Source organism: Embiotoca jacksoni, unplaced genomic scaffold (assembly GCF_022577435.1).
Source record: "Embiotoca jacksoni isolate LCO1_2020_lvr unplaced genomic scaffold, fEmbJac1.0.p SCAF_36, whole genome shotgun sequence".
Classification (NCBI taxonomy): Eukaryota; Metazoa; Chordata; class Actinopteri; family Embiotocidae; genus Embiotoca; species Embiotoca jacksoni.
In genome coordinates, this window is record NW_027185388.1 from 2,280,420 (window position 1) to 2,296,884 (window position 16,465).

The 16,465-nt window shown below is 42.3% G+C and overlaps 2 protein-coding genes across 2 annotated transcripts in view; one reads left to right on the top strand and one right to left on the bottom strand.

Moving 5' to 3' along the window:
• The window catches only part of dnah6 (dynein, axonemal, heavy chain 6), a 51,970-nt gene extending 43,030 nt beyond the window's left edge, over window positions 1-8,940 (top strand). The window contains exons 69-82 of the mRNA XM_069165903.1: window positions 154-344; window positions 543-703; window positions 1,797-1,885; window positions 2,740-2,886; window positions 2,992-3,130; window positions 5,018-5,137; window positions 5,423-5,544; window positions 5,887-6,016; window positions 6,097-6,224; window positions 6,385-6,570; window positions 7,359-7,431; window positions 7,679-7,830; window positions 8,236-8,458; window positions 8,689-8,940. Coding sequence (XP_069022004.1) covers window positions 154-344; window positions 543-703; window positions 1,797-1,885; window positions 2,740-2,886; window positions 2,992-3,130; window positions 5,018-5,137; window positions 5,423-5,544; window positions 5,887-6,016; window positions 6,097-6,224; window positions 6,385-6,570; window positions 7,359-7,431; window positions 7,679-7,830; window positions 8,236-8,458; window positions 8,689-8,792 — 1,965 coding nt within the window. The 3' untranslated portion in view covers window positions 8,793-8,940. The remainder of the gene's footprint in view (window positions 1-153; window positions 345-542; window positions 704-1,796; window positions 1,886-2,739; window positions 2,887-2,991; window positions 3,131-5,017; window positions 5,138-5,422; window positions 5,545-5,886; window positions 6,017-6,096; window positions 6,225-6,384; window positions 6,571-7,358; window positions 7,432-7,678; window positions 7,831-8,235; window positions 8,459-8,688) is intronic.
• A 4,461-nt stretch (window positions 8,941-13,401) lies between these two features.
• chrna8 (cholinergic receptor, nicotinic, alpha 8) overlaps window positions 13,402-16,465 on the bottom strand; it is a 38,124-nt gene continuing 35,060 nt past the window's right edge. Inside the window, 1 exon segment of the mRNA XM_069165949.1 lies at window positions 13,402-16,464. Within this exon segment, the coding sequence (XP_069022050.1) occupies window positions 15,955-16,464 (510 nt within the window). The 3' untranslated portion in view covers window positions 13,402-15,954.

Here is a 16,465-nt window from a genome sequence, read left to right on the forward strand (position 1 = left end):
TTTACGTTTTTAATTGTTGAAGCTCACAGTACTTACATCTGTTATAGAAAATATAACCTACTTTACTTCCTTATTTTCTCGCTGCATATTTTCCGAACCCTCAGTGAGCCTTTGATGTTACTCTCTGACTTTCTTCCTCCCTCTCCCGTCCAGGTGGTTTTCGCAGCGACCGAGTTTGTGATTGTCAACCTGGGGAAGCAGTTTGTGGAAAACCCCCCAATTGACCTGGCTAATCTCTACAATGACATGTCCCCCTCCACCCCGCTGGTCTTCATCCTCAGCACAGGATCCGACCCCATGGGGGCCTTCCAGCGTTTTGCAAATGAGAGAGGGTGTCTCGATAGGTATAAATTATTATTTTATTTTTTTTAAAAGCTGATGTGAAACAGAGCATGAGCATGTTGTACCCAAGTTTACTTACAATCCCTCTAACTTCACCAAAGCGTACTGTGAGAGAAATTTGAAACGTAGACGAAAAACAAAAAATAATCCGTATTTCCAGGTGATCACAGTGGGACTTCTATTTCTCCCATGTTGCTCAGGGTGGAGTCCATCTCATTGGGTCAAGGCCAGGGGCCGATAGCAGAGAAGATGATCCATGCGGCGCTGAAGACTGGCAAATGGGTCTTCCTGCAGAACTGCCATCTGGCTGTCTCCTGGATGTTAGCCATGGAGGAGCTCATAAAGAGTTTCAACGATCCCGGTACTAATACTGACATGAACATAGAAACGTTTGCAGCGTGTCTACGCAGGAAGCGTTTTAGTCCAAAGTCACAGGCACATCTGATCCAACAGAACAGAAATCCTGCCACTTAGTCAGCTAGACTGACTGCTCACCTTTCACTTGCACCGCTTAACCGATGGCAAATTTGTAATGCTTAAAAGTCTATGTTCTTCCACTTTACATGCATAAGCACAGCAATTTGTTTTGGGGGTTGAGCGCAGCCCAAAAGTGGGTGACCTACACTGAACACTGTGCCTGAGTTCATCCTGTGTCGAAACTGCAGCTGCTGCTTTTCCAACGGGCACCTCACATTTGAACCCGTGTGCTGACATAGTGTCACATTTTCACAAGTTTTTAAACATAACTTGATGTGGAAAGCAAAATTACTCAGCAGTACAGAATGTGTAGTTAATTAAAAAATATTGAAGTTAAATAGATACTGACACATACAAATTAAAGTCAGTATTGCAGCTAATAAACATTTAAGGATGATTACTCTTTATTTCAGCCTGCAGTATTTTCCCTAAATGTGGCGTTTGGACATCCATCGTTGCCCTTGCCATCTCAGAAGTAGTGATTGTAAGGAGTGTTTTTCAAGACAAGCCATAGAAGTCTCCTACACATATTTAGATGAACGTGATTTTTATTTCCAACTTATTGTAATTATTATTTTAAGCACGTCTCCATGATATAATATGCCAGATTTATGGCATGTGTAAATACGACTGTTAAAAGATGCAGAAAATATTTGCTGACTCGGGTAACTTTTCTGTTACTTATACAGCACAACTCTGTAAGTATGGCCCAGCACACTGCAGCAAAAAAAAAAAAAACCTCAGAAGAAATATAGAAAATACATCAGCCAACCCGAAGCAATGTGCACACGGCAAAACTGATGTTCCAGACACGCAAATTAATAAATTGTTGGTGTTTTGGGGTTGTTTTTCACAGGGTTTGTGTTTGTGGGGAAAAAAACCCACTTCAGTGCATATTTTTTTTTTTGAGATATCCATTAAATTATTTTTCTTTTGTTTATAGCTTTTGAATAATGTTTCTTTCTGTTTCTGTGCAGAGACATCAATCCACGACAGCTTCCGTTTGTTTCTCAGTTCAATGCCCACCAAAGTGTTTCCTGTTACGGTGCTCCAGAACTCAGTCAAGGTAGTGACACACATAAAGTCAATGCGCCGCCAAAATCTCATTCTACTTAAGTTCTTTTCATTTCGAGGATTGTCTGTCCAAGTTTGCTCCGCGGGATTAATGGTGCCGGTATTTTTACATTCACATCCAGTATGGAAAAAGTTCCGTTTGGAACAAATCTGTATTCTTGGCAGTGAGCAGTAGTCTTTGTACATTGCTCTTCATCATACTACTTCCCACCCAAATGTCTGGAAAGAAAGTTTTAAATATTCATACTGAGTTGAGTCTCCTAAACATCTGGGGGGAAACTTCCAGTTCACGCAGCACATATTGCATTTGTACATTTGTTTGCATAATTCATTTCAATATCGCTGTGTGTTGTAGAGATAGTAGGTTGAAGAAAGCTTATTAATTACAGAGGAACCGATGTTTCTATGCGGAGGCAGCAGATAAAGTCTCTGCAGTTGGGTTTTTTGGGATAAGGCAGACTGGTTATGAAATGCAATATGTGAAGATGCTAAATGGATGTGATTTGTTTTTTTATGGGGCAGTTAAGTGACATTTTGTGCGCTTTGTAATTAGCTGAAAAATAAGGGCAGAAACTGGTGTCTTCTTCTACAAAGGAAGTCACAGCGTCGGTACAAACAGTATTGCAGTAATCAGGAATGCCAGGCTGTGTTGGAAATCAAGTTTTATACTGTTTTATTTTAAGATTTTTTATTTTTTTTTTATTTCATGGGCTTTTATGACCCAAAATTTCATCCCTTCATAGATCTGAAAATGTATTATTAGACATTACTCTTGACCGGATGTTGATGTGTTGCAACTCTCAGCAGTGACCATTGATCCGCGGGTCTCCGTGTTGTCGTTGCCAGGTGACTAACGAGCCTCCTAAAGGCCTGCGAGCCAACATGCGTCGTGCCTTCACAGAGATCACCGCCGATTTCTTCGAAGAGCACATTCTGGGACACAAGTGGAGGAAGATCGTCTTTGGAATCAGCTTCTTCCACGCCATCATCCAGGTTTACCTGCGCTCACCCGATCATCACCGCTTTCGTGCGCTCTGATGTAGTTTACATGCGCTCTGCATTATGTCCTGAAACACGTCGTTTTTCTTCGTGTCTTAGGAGCGGAAGAAGTTCGGTCCGCTGGGCTGGAACATCCGCTATGAGTTCAACGACAGTGACAGAGAGTGTGCGCTGCTCAACCTCGACCTCTACTGCAAAGACGGCATCATCCCGTGGGACGCTCTCATCTACATCACCGGTAGGGCAGCATGAACAGATACATGTTGTACAAGCTTAGATGTACACAACCAAAGCCAATATGTTTGGAGTTGTGTGTGTGTGTGTGTGTGTGGGGGGGGGGGGGGGGGGGGGGGGCACTGAAAATGTAACATGATTTCAAATTATTAGGGCCGGAAACCTTTAATAATTACACACGAGTGCATATTCTTGTGCAAAAAGTGTATTTATGTTTGAAAATATAATTGCAAAGTGAAGAATTATTTCAAACTCCAGATCATTCAGATATAAAGAAGGCAGCAAACAGTCTTTATCTATCCCCATGTCGCTGTCATGTTTGTTGTGTTGCCAGGAACAGACACTCCTCTGTTGTTTCGTAAACAACAAAAACATTTGAGCATGACATGAAATGGGTAAAGTGAAATGTTTGCTGATTTGACAAAGCTTTACAGTTCAGTCACACAATTTCACTTCGTTCAGCAGCTGTGATCCCGAGTTTGTTTGTCTCTCACTCACTGAACTTTCACGTGTGCCCCCCCCCCCTCCGCCCCCGTCTGTGTTTTATAGAAATAAAATGAAAAGAACAGATGCTCCCATGCAAAGCAAAGCTCTTCTTCAAGCTCCTCAGCACAGTTTGTGCATTTTCATTTTCAAGTTTAGATGGCATATTGTTTGCCAGAAAACTCCCAGAACAGATTTATTAGAACTACTGTACTAAGTGGAGTTCTGCTTCAGAGTTTTTTCCTTATTTGTCAAATGAGTTTTGTTTTTTTATTGATTTGTTTAAAGATACATTTTCAGACATGAAACTTTTTTAAATGTAGTTTTAATTTTATCATGTAGTCTCGGCCCAGATATGGAAACTAATCCAATTCCTTGTTTGATATTGTTTTTCCTGGACTTCCACGACAGACATCTTGAAAGTTATGAGAAAGAAGAGGGAGGCATCATCACCCCTTTCATTAACAATGCTCATCATATCTGTAAAGTTCATTTGTTTCCTTAATCTGGTTTTCAATTACACCTCTGAATGATTATTTGGTGGTTCGGTCCCGGCGGAGCGCACCGTATCAAATGGATGTCTCTCATTGTTGTTATCACGCTGTCGTGTTATTAGTTTAATCCTTAATTCTAACGGTCCTCGGGAGCTACACGTTTCTTTCAGGGAAAGAATTTGGGCTCAAGCCAAGCATGACATTGCGTTTCATCTTTTAAAGGGAACAGTTCTCCTCTACTTGTGCCAAAAAAAAAAGACTCTCTACCATGCCTGGAGCTTACCAAAGGCTTTCAACAGAGATTTGTCTGATTATTCATTCCCCTTTTTTACTCTCTTACATAACTATGTGTGTCTTTTCAGAAAGTATGGATTGTCTGATGTATTTTAAAATTTGTTCTTCCTTTTTTTCCTCTTTGGTAATGCAGCCCTGTCTCTCTCTCTTGGATTCTTTCTCATCATTACACACTGAGATTTTCCTCGGTTGTGTCTATTTGATTGACAGGCCTGTGGTGCAGTCAGGTTACAGCTATCGGTGGGTTTCAGATCCCCAGTCTGCATTCAGTTGATGGTATTTCTGGCCTCAGGTTGATATTTTGTAGCCGTCAGAGGTCATCAGGATAAGTGACATGATGCAGCGAGATTTTTAACCTGCGGAGAAGAAGTAGGACAACAATACACTTGGCAGCCTCGAGGAAAATGTCACCACATATAATGTCACCTCCAAGATCGATTTCTTCGCTCTTTGTAATAAAAGTCCACTTGATGGTAATTCAAATTTTACAAACATAGATTCTCTTGCTTTCACTAAGTGTTTTATAATGACTGTGAGTGGAATCGTCATCATTAAAAACCACCATCTCTTCCATCAGTGAACAACACTAAGGCACCTTCTGTGGTCTCTGTGCTCCACAGGTGAGATCACATACGGAGGCCGAGTGACGGACGCCTGGGACCAGCGCTGCCTCAGGACCATCCTCAAAAGCTTCTTCTCTCCTGAAACTCTGCAGGACGGCTACACGTACTCCTGCTCAGGTGTTGCTCATTTGCCTTCTCGCTCTTTGTAAAGTGTATATATATATATATATATATATATATATATATATATATATATATATATATATATATTATTTTTTTTTTTTTTTTTATTTTTTTTTTTTTTAAATATATGCAGCACGAAATAACAGAAAACACTTCAGAGGAATATGGGATTCAATAAAGCAAGTGCGTGGGGTGTTTGCAGAATTGTGTTCATGCTGATGCTCACATACCGTATATTTTCTCTGGATTCATGTTTTTTTTTTTCCCACGGTGTGTCAGGTATTTACTTCGCCCCGGAGACGAATGATCTTCAGCGATACAAGAATTACATCGAGAGTCTTCCAATCATAGATGATCCCGAGGTTTTTGGCATGCATGAGAATGCCAACCTGGCTTTCCAGGTGAGGAAGCAGCACTGAAACAATAACAGGAGGATCTCACTGAAACAAAATCTCTATCTTTATTATTATATATCATTGTGCATATGATTTATAGTTTTCATGATAGAATCAAATGAGAGCAGATGTTGTAAATTATCTTTTGTTGGTGTTTTTTTTGAGGAATGTGTAGATTATATTTCACCTCATTCCTTAAAATATATTGTTTATATGTTTGTCTACATGTAGGATTATAATCATGAATCACTATCCTTCTGTGTTCATCTTACACTGCTGTGTGTGTGTGTGTGTGTGTGTGTGTGTGTGTGTGTGTGTGTGTGTGTGTGTGTGTGTGTGTCTCCACAGCGCCAGGAAACCATGACTCTTATCAGCACCATAATGGATGTGAATCCTCGTTCTTCAGCGCAGGACGGAGCCAAAAGTAGCGATGACATCGTCTGCAAGCTCGCTGAATCTATACTAGCCAAGCTACCTGGTACACACACACACACAGATAAACCACCGCATACATCTCGGTCATTGTTGACGTTCCTCCGCCTGCCTGTCTGTGTGCAGAGCGTCTGGACATGGATGAAGCCGTAGAAACACTGTTTGTCCGAGACACAAACGGCCGCCTCAGCTCCCTCACAACCGTTTTGGGCCAGGAGGTAGACAGATTCAACAACCTGCTCAGAGTTCTCAGGGTGAAACAATCACACACACACACACACACACACACGCACACGCGCGCGCGCGCGAAAACAACACAAAAGAAAACAATATTATCAGAGATCTCTTATGTCCTTTCTACTCTCGTATTGTAATAAGATATTTTGTGTGTATGTGTGTGTGTGTGTTTCCCAGATATCTCTTGTCACTCTGCAGAAGGCAATAGCGGGTCTGGTCGTGATGTCAGAAGAAATGGATCGGATCTACACCAGCTTCCTGAACAACCAGGTTCCCACCCACTGGGAAAACTCCGCCTACCCCTCCCTCAAACCGCTGGCGTCCTGGGTCCGAGACCTGGTCCTCAGAACCTCCTTCATCCAGGTCTGTTAAAGACTGCAGGCACAACACACACACACACACACACACACACACACACACACACACACATGCTTGAATGTGAACTTTTCTAACCTTGAATTGGAATGAGTTTGTGTAATTTGTCTCAGTAAAGCCAACTATAACTAAAATCATATCAATTAATCAGCGATGAATGACAACATGGATGTGATGGGCGTTCTTCTTCTGGCTCAAGTCTCTCTTTAAGTAATTGACTGACATGACAGAAGAAATCTGCTGGTTTGATTGTTTTTGTGTGTGTGTGTATTTCCATGTGTTTATTTATTTTTTTTTTTTATGTGTGTGAAAGGAAACAGCATTAACACATGCCCACTCTTATGTTTATCACTGAGGCGGAGACTATTTCTGTCTCCCTGTTCACCCTCTTTAAGCACTTGGTTCATCTCCCCTGACTGAGGGCTGCTCTTCCGTGAGAATGGTCTGAACATGTGTATTGCACAATCCCTAAAAGTCTCACACACACACACACACACACACACACACACACACACAACCACACACACACACAACCACACCAAAGGGGAGAATTGCATTAGCTCATAAAGTGATGTGTCCAACTGCACACATTTTCTACCCTCAGAAGACAGAATCCACCTGGAGTCACTAAGGCGCTTTTGGGTCCCCATAAGTAAGAAGGGTTCCCGTAATGCAGCGAAGCACACAGACGACAAGGACATTAAGAAAGTTATTTGAAGATACACACCTACTTTAATTAATCTCTCTCTTTCCTCTTTCTTGTCTTCTCTTGCCAGGCTTGGATTACACGTGGTCCGCCCAAATCTTTCTGGATCTCAGGGTTCTTCTTCCCTCAAGGCTTTCTCACCGGTAAAACACCGCAGCCCCAAAATATCTTCCATGTTTTTTAATGAGCCCTTAACCGGAAGGGGGATTTCAAAGCTGCTGGAATATTTCCTAGAATTATAACGAGCCTTTTGACCATTCTCTCAAGTAAATTTACTCAAAAAATAAAGGGATTCATTTTTATTTTGTTATTAACTCCAAACTCACAAACTTACATTTCGCAAAATGACACAATGTTTTTTTATTTTCTCCTCTTCCTGCCGGCCTGTAGGGGTTCTGCAGAATCACGCCCGGTTTTATAATTTGCCCATTGATGAGCTCAACTTCCGCTTCAACATGGTGCCCACGTACAGGGATGAGGTCGCTGTTAGCGAGGCTGTATGTTCTCTGGCCAACACGGCAAAACTGGACATGGATGATGAGGTACTGAAAAAAAAAAAAAAAGAGGTTTTTGCTTTAAGATTCTGAATTCTTCATCTGATTGGTGCCATTTTTTTCTCCATAGTATGTTAATGAGTCTAATGGCTCAAGCAGAAGATATAATGCATAATAACTGTTAGTCTGATATATATTGACTCAAAAACTACATTTATGTTGGTAGAAGTCATATTTTTTAGTTTACAGCTGCTTCCAGGTTGATGGCTGGTTTTCATATTTAACGGAACAGAGATTAATCATTTATTACTGGTATAATATTTTTTGTTATACACAGTTTAATTCCCTGTGGACTCAGATTCAAAAATAAATAACTTTGAACACATCATATTGAGGCAAATCCTTCTATTCTTCTGACTCCACCGTCCTCTGTCTCGTTTGTGGACTCAACAGCTGCCGGAGCCGGAGGATGGTGTTCTCGTTCACGGCATTTTCATGGACGCCAGTCGCTGGGACGACGTCAACATGGTGATCGAGGATGCGTTGCCACGGGTGATGAACAGCGCGCTGCCGATAGTTCACTTCGAGCCGCAGCAGAACTACGTGCCGGAGCCGGACCTCTACCACGCTCCCCTGTACAAGACGTCTGCTCGAGCCGGGACGCTGTCGACCACCGGTACATACCGCACCCACACAGGCAGCCTCACTCACACACGGGTTTAGATCATAGTTTATATTTTTACATTTAAATCCATGACATATTCATAAAAAATGAACGGACAGGTTTATATTTTTCAGTTTTAGGGGGAAAGGGAAGGTCATTTTTACTGCTATACGATGTTAAAAAGAAAAGATTGATTGATATTTTTTTTTCTTCACCCGTCGTTTTTTTTTCTCTCTCTCTAGGTCACTCAACTAATTTTGTTGTGACAGTCATGGTTCCATCACAGCAACCCAGCGACTACTGGATATCAAAAGCCTCGGCGCTACTGTGCCAGTTGGATGATTAAGTTTTCATTCGAGGACAAAGCAGAATTTGAAATGAGGACTGAAACATACACACTTCTATGCACAACTTTCAATTAACTTTGTGTCTTTTGTTGAAGTATTTATGAAGATTTTCACAGACGTGAGGTGCTGAAGGTGCACTAACTTCACACGCGGTGTAATAAACCTTTTCTGAGGTAGACCCCGACTGATCTATCGGCTTGTGAATTCGTGAAGATTAATATCGGTTATGTGCAGCAGCAAAGTGCCTCCCTGCTGACGCTTGATAAGAGTGGCGAGGTACACGTCCAGATCTTTGAAGACGAGACATTATAAACACCATATACGACACAGCGTGCGGTAAGTCAGCGGACGAATGTGCTCACTGAATGTTACAGTACACATGTAGCCTCGGGGAGACGAAGGGGTGGACGGAAGAGGAGATCCAGTAGATGGATGAACAGTGGAGAGTCCACGGCGCTGAGTCGATGTTAATGGTTCACAAACGGAAAGAAAAAAAAAACTTAAAGATAGCTAAGAGGGATGTGTTGAGGCAGGACAAGGAGTGATGATCGTCAAATGATGAAATGTTTCCACCACAGACACACACACATACACACACACACACACATACACACACACACAACATACATACATACACACATACACACATACATATCAGCAGCCTATTTGTGTCACTTAGGGCATGCAGTGCAAGAAACATAAAATATGGTTCTCCAAACACATCAAGTACAACCACTGCAGTACTGGGGCAGAGTGCAGACACACTCCATCTCTGTCACACACACACACCTACACACACTGCCTCCCCATACCTTACCGCTCTGGTGGCAGCATATATAAACATTATATTTAACGTCAACCTGGGGAGGAGGAGGAAGAGGAGGAAGGACAAGATAGATATTTTTACACCAATTCTCAGCAAAACAGAGGAGTCATTTCCTCAGAATTATACACCGTGACCTTTATATACAATATTCACCTCCACTCGAAGTATGAAGTCGGTAAGTAGAGAAGTCCAGAGTGTGATTTTACCCATCGAGTGAATCCTCCATTCACGTGAGGCATTATTGTACTTCACTGTTTTGGTTTTTCTATTATGCATCTTTCATAATGTCATACAAATCAGCTGATATTAACTTATTGCAGATATCAAATCGTTATGTATGTCAGCTGATACGTAACAAGGAACAAACGACTTTTACACTGAAATGAAGTCAGTATAGAAATTAGACACAAAATGAATCAATATAAAAGAGTGTTTTGTTTTTATGGTATTGTTTACGCATGTAATATCAGATAATACAGTTAAAGGTGAAACAGACATCGTGGAGGTTTTTCATGGCATCATTCAGCTAAAAGAGGAAAGCGTCTTTAAACATTTTCTGGGTCATGTAACTGTCTATCACTCTTTTTCTGTTCATTTCTAGTTCACTTTCACGCTTTCTTTTTTCCCTGTTGTCTATTTCTGTGCAGGTTTTGGGAGCTGTGGCCGACGCAGCACACGTCATGTAACCCGCTTCCCTAAAGCTGTAAATGGTGATGAGTTGTCCGGCTCTGTGGGAGCTTTTTACTGGGAAACGTCCCGTCAGAGGTAAAACGCTCCTATTTATTCATTAATCTCACCTCGGTGCAGATTTAATCACAGATAGTGGAAACCTGAAAATAGGTTTATGTTTTTAAACCCTCCTCATGTTTTTTTTGTTGTTGTTTTTTTCCTTGCTTTGGGGATGCATGTCATTCACTTCAATTCATTTTTGTTTTAATTCTGTGTAATTCGCTCCAACTAGAGCACACACACAATGACTGCACTCATGCATACGTTTCTACTGCCTTTGTATCATCGAAGGCAACTCGCACCGACCTCCTAACCTCCTTTATTAACCTCCTTTCTTCCAATCGGTCATTTTATGAGCTAAGATTATGCCCTATGAATAACTGAATATGCATGAACTCTGCTGCATACGTGTTGTTAGGAGACAAGTTGTAAAGAACGGGGTGAAAAGGGATTGAAGGAGGAAATGAGATTATATGCTTCAGTCACCCTGAAACCAGATTAACAATGTTTTATCATCCCACACACACACACACACACACACACACACACACACACACACACACACAGACATTCACTTTCATCCCTGTGGATTAAGTCAGAGGGAAGAGAGCACGGTTGATGTTTGATGCAGATGGGTCCAAAGAAAAATGGAGGTATCTTGTTTTTTGTGTTTTGTTTCATTTCAAAGGGGGAAAGATAAGAAGGACGAGAGGAGCGGGGCGGGGGATTAACGATTGAGACATGAAGCAGACATCGTGGCTGCAGGACAACAGGGAAAGCTCTCAATATTGAATAATTGACAACTAATCGACATGTTTGTACTCATGAAAAGCACAGACTGACAGCGGGTCAGCGCCGCGCTCTCATCAGGGCGATGTGTAATTTGCTGTAATAGTGCTGACAGCAGCCTTTTGTGCTGAACAGAAAAGGTGTGATTATGGAGTGTTTGCATTCATCAGATCAGACTGTCTGGGTCAAACAGGTTATTCAACAGATTTCATTAAAAGTTCCACCCCGGCAGTGACTTTCAGTTTTTTTTTGGCTGCGTACTCAGATATTATCTTGATTGCTTTCAGTGAAATGGAATGGCTCAAACATTTCAGAATTTCCAATATTTATGGAAGCTGAGCTCGACAGCTGCCGGTTGTACTCTCAAATTCAGGGTCGATTAAGTGCTTGTCCATCTTCTCATTTATCATTTGGCACACAGACCGTAAATACAAGTGTTCGTAGCTTCCTGGTCTGAAAAATGAGGCCGATGTGGAAGCGTTTTAAGATGCAATACCACCGAGCGCCACCGGAGGTCGGTTCCAAAAAGCCATAGACTTCCAATTAACTAGTCTCAAGAAATACGAAGTCAATACATTTTCTCCACGAGTTATGTTGGTGTTGTTAGCAAAAGTTGCTCCTCCTTATTAGTTTTCTGGAGGTCCATCTGAAAATAATCACGTCATTATTTAGAGAACAAGCCTTAAAAAGACCTGTTTTTGTGGGCGTGTGTTTGATTGACGGGCCTGTGGTGCAGTCAGGTTACATCTATCGGTGGGCGGGACGTAGTATCTTTGGGTTTCCAGTCAGATCCACTGCTGGCTCCTCCCCCAGCTCGTCCAAATATGGTCACTTCCTGCTCCAAACCACTCCGAACTAGCAAGATGGCGCTGGAGAAAATCCGAACTGCAGGTTTCATAACGGCCGTTCACAAACCAACGGGTGACGTCACAGTTCGTTGCTGCTTTGAGCATAAATTAACATAATTCATAAAATGTTAAAACTATTTTTTTTAATCGAAAGTAATGGCTTCCCAATGAACATCTGCATGGATTCATAATAAAATCCCCAAAATATTCCAGCGTCGATTTACCATACAAATTGGGTCCTGGTCTGTTTAGAGTTTATAGTTCAGAGTCAGATTCAAAGAGGATAAATGCCAAGGCTGAGACCCCGATGTACAGTTTACAACATACAGGTCATAGTGGAGAGCATCTGAGGTTGGCACCATGCAGAGGCGTGCCAGAGCGTTACTCATGTGGTCAGACACCGTCTGAACCAGCGCCGAGTCCCCACCTGAGGACCAGAAGGGGTGTTTGCGTGGAAGCTATAATTGTACAAAGCGCAGGACTGTATAGATCTCACAGGAGGTGCAGGTGTGTAAGCTTTACGTTATACTAACTGCACGATGTCCACAGACATATGTTCCAGCTGACCTGGCACCAACACTGCCACCAAGGACAGCAAACATTATTCTCCAGGATTGCGTAAGCTCCATAGTCTCCCATTCAACTTCTCTCATGTGAAAAGCTAAATTCACTTCTTCTTATTAGTTTTCCCGGCGGTCCAGCTGAAAATAATCCCATTATTAATGAGAAATTAGACCTCAAAAAGTGGTATTTAATGGGGCGTGTCTGTTTGATTGACAGGCCTGTGGTGCAGTCAGGTATCATATAGTCAGTCTCCGTCGCTCCTCCCCAGCTCGTCCACATACGGTCACTCCCGGCTCCAAAATAACTCAATGGTGACGGCCAAAATCCGAACTCGAGGCTCCAAAGTGTCACTTTTTATCAGTACACACACATTTTTTGGGAAATACATACTTTCGCTTTTTTTCTGACAGTGAGAAGACGCACTGTGATACGATTTTTTTTTTTAATATGAAGCAAGAGGTAGAATAGAGGCAGAAGGAAACGGCCTGCTGGACAAAACCTTCCTGGAAACACGACCTGGTAATAATGCATTGGAGTGAATTACACGTTTTTCCCTTTCAGGCAGAATTGATTACCTTTGGAAAGAGGCTAGCTTGCTTATGCGCGGTCTTGTTTGTATGTTACGTTAAATAGTTGCTGGCCAGAAGTTCCTCTTTACTGCACACGAGAGGAATCCTAACTTTTACCATCTAACTCTCAAATATATGTATTTTGCAAAATGTCAAATTCTTTGGTTAAAACTAATTGGGGGAAACATTAAAACTGACTTTTGAAAAACGTTTTTTTTTTTTAAAATGTGACATTTAGAGAACTATAGGAACAATAATATACAATACATACAATCCTAAACCATCAGATGTCGAGCTGTCAACTCTCTGCCTGACAACCTGTAATCAGCCAGTCAACTCCAGAATCTACAATAGTTCACAATTCTGATGGTTTTGGGTTGTTGTTGAGACAACTGTCGTGTGTCAACCACTCACATGCAAACACTTATTTTTAACATTTCTCCTTTATTTTTTGTCCAAAAAAAAAGTCACGTACAGTGAGCATTTGTGTACATTATTCAAAGGAGAATGAATCCTACCGAGCAGCGAGGCACAAACCACAAAGAAAAAAAGACACTCAAGTTGACCAAAATACAACAATGGTGATTAAAAAAAAAAGAATTAAAAAAAATCTAAAAAGCATACGATGGCAAAAAAAAACAAAAAAAAAAAAAACGGTCACACCCTCATTTTAAGTGTAAAGTTCAACATCCATCAAAAAGAATTTCACCTTTTGCAAAACTGATATTTGAGCAGGTTGCTTTACGTTGATTTCTCCATCACACGTCTGCAGAAGACATTTTTTCATCCCACGTCTCATTTGAGTCGTTGCGTCTCGTTTGTTAAAATTCTCCGAGATGAGTCGCGATCAAAGTTTGACATGATTCCTGGATCTGTTACGCGGCAGCAGAGACTCCTCTCGCCACTTCTGTACGTAAAAACCATCATCGCTGCTTCCTTTTCTATTTCAACGCCTTCAACTTACGATAACACGAACGCAACGTGCAACAACAAACCGACCGAATAGTTCAACTTAGGGGGGAAATGATATGATTTCCTTTCTTGCCAAAAGTTAGACGAGAAGATCGATCGCACTCTCGTATCTGTCAGTTCAATTTGAAGCCGGGGTGAGCGCTAGTTAGCTTAGCGTAAAGACTGGAAACAAGTGCGCTGAGCTAGCCACGTGCTAGCTATTGCAAAATGGTGGTTGGCGCGTTTATTTTAAGAGCGCCGCTAACTTTAGCTTCATATTTCCCCCACGGACGCGTGCGTGGTATTAATCCGCTTTAACTCTGTCTAACTGTTCCTCGAACATTACAACACTGGCACCGTTAAACCAAATGTAAACATCACATCCCCGGTTAGACGTAGAAAAGGAAAAGGGTGGAGAGATTATTGGATGCAACGTTCTTCAACACTTCCCGGTACCACGAGTCACTTTTCCTGTGAGTCCATCAGCAGTGGAAGAGACAAATGGTTTACAGTGTCGAGGTGTGACGAAAGGTGGCCGACAGCTGGCAGCTATCCGTCTGGATTTGGCTCATCGATCGAGTGCAACAGCGTGAATTCAATTTTCCCCGAGTGTTTAGAGCCAAACAAAACTCCACGGAACACATTTAGAAACATCGTCTTTCCAACCGCTCCGATCTCCCGTCGTCATCGAGAGTTTTACCTCAAAATGCACCAAACAAGAGTCAGATGCACACTGACTTACTCTCAGAAGACAAATGCTTTGTGAATGAATGTGAGTGATTTACAAATGGAGCGTATCGTCTTCTAACAACACTAAATGAACTGGATTATTATTGTAAGAGATGGAGGCAAAGAGAAAAACCTCCCCTGGAATTACTTCAGGGTTTAATAAACCGATTTTAAAAGAGAAAACACTGTAAATGTCAGTTACGTATGACATTTACAGATACTGTTAAAACTCTCGTCGGTCATATTTATGAATGTAGAAACTGGGTTTGAGCTGTGCAGAAAGGGGACGAAGAAAACTGGTGGTTAGAAATTTTAAAAAAAAAGGAAGATCACATAATGAGACGGACTTGGAAGGTCGAGAAGGTTGAAAGTGACGAGCAGACGAATACATACGTGTAAAAGAAAGGGACACGGTAGAAATGTTAAAGTTCAGTAATTCATTGCCATTTTTCGTTATAAATGCTAGAAACAGGAATATTTGGGGGTTTTGGATCGCTGGTCAAGTGAAACTATCTAAGAAAGTCACCTCAGGAAATTCTAACAGGCATTTTCTACTATTTACGGACATTTTATATAGAAAACGAATAATCAAATTATCAAAACAAAATTATCGGTCTATCAACCTAAAATGTGAATAATCAGGAGTTCAAAGAGAAGTGTGATGTTCAGTGTTTCAGTTACTCAGTAAATCCAACAACGTTCCAAAAAAAAAGAAAAGAAAAAAAGGTTTGATCTCAACTTAAATCAAATTACACTGTAAAATGTAGATTTATTTATTTTTTTTAAAAAAGTGTCGGCAGGTAAATGACGCGGTGCGTCGGTGACTTGGATGAAAAGTGCGTTAGTGTGAGTTTCTACATCTTGAACTTCTGCATGTGGTCTCGGCCTCCACGGATGGCGTACCGTACGTTAGGAGAGAAAACATCACATCACCCCAAACCATAAACCACTGACAAATATGTAGAGAGAGAGAGAGAGAGAGAGAGAGGGCAAAGTTTGGTACTGATGTACAGTAACAACAACTTCTAAATACTTGTGTGGCTTCACATTGTCGTCGTCGGGGAGGCTCGCGTGGCGCCGATCTCGCCGCGTCGGGGTTTCCACTGTTAGCTTTGCCTCCTTTTCTCGCCTGTCGGAGTAGGGAGGACGTCGGCCTTTATGTGAAGTCTTTGGACACGGCCTCGATGAAGTTGGGAGCCGACATGAGGATGGTGAAGGTGCAGATGATGGAGAAAAGCGAGAAGGCCACCAGGCATAGCCGATCCACGACCGCCGCCGCGAACTTCCACTCGCTGCAGACGGCTTCGCCCTCGTCCTGCTCGCGGAAGCGCCGCGCGATGTACTGCACCTCCTCCAGGATCTGAGAGATCTCCGGCACCCGCTCCAGCAGCACAGTCCGTGTCTGGTCCGAGTAGATGTCATTGGAGGAGGTGTTATGGTGGCTGCCTCCTCCTCCTCCTCCTCCTCCGCCGCCGCACACCGCCATGCCTGAATCGGCGCCCGGCGGGAAGGCGGGGTTGTCCGTGCCCATGGAGTGGTAGCCGAAGTACATGTTCATGTTGCCGTTGGTGGTGGTGGTGGTCTGGGTGGGCGCCTGCCCCGGGATGGTGCTCATCTGAATGCTGCTGGTGCTGGTGTGGTGGGGGGCGGAGTGGGTGTACTTGTAC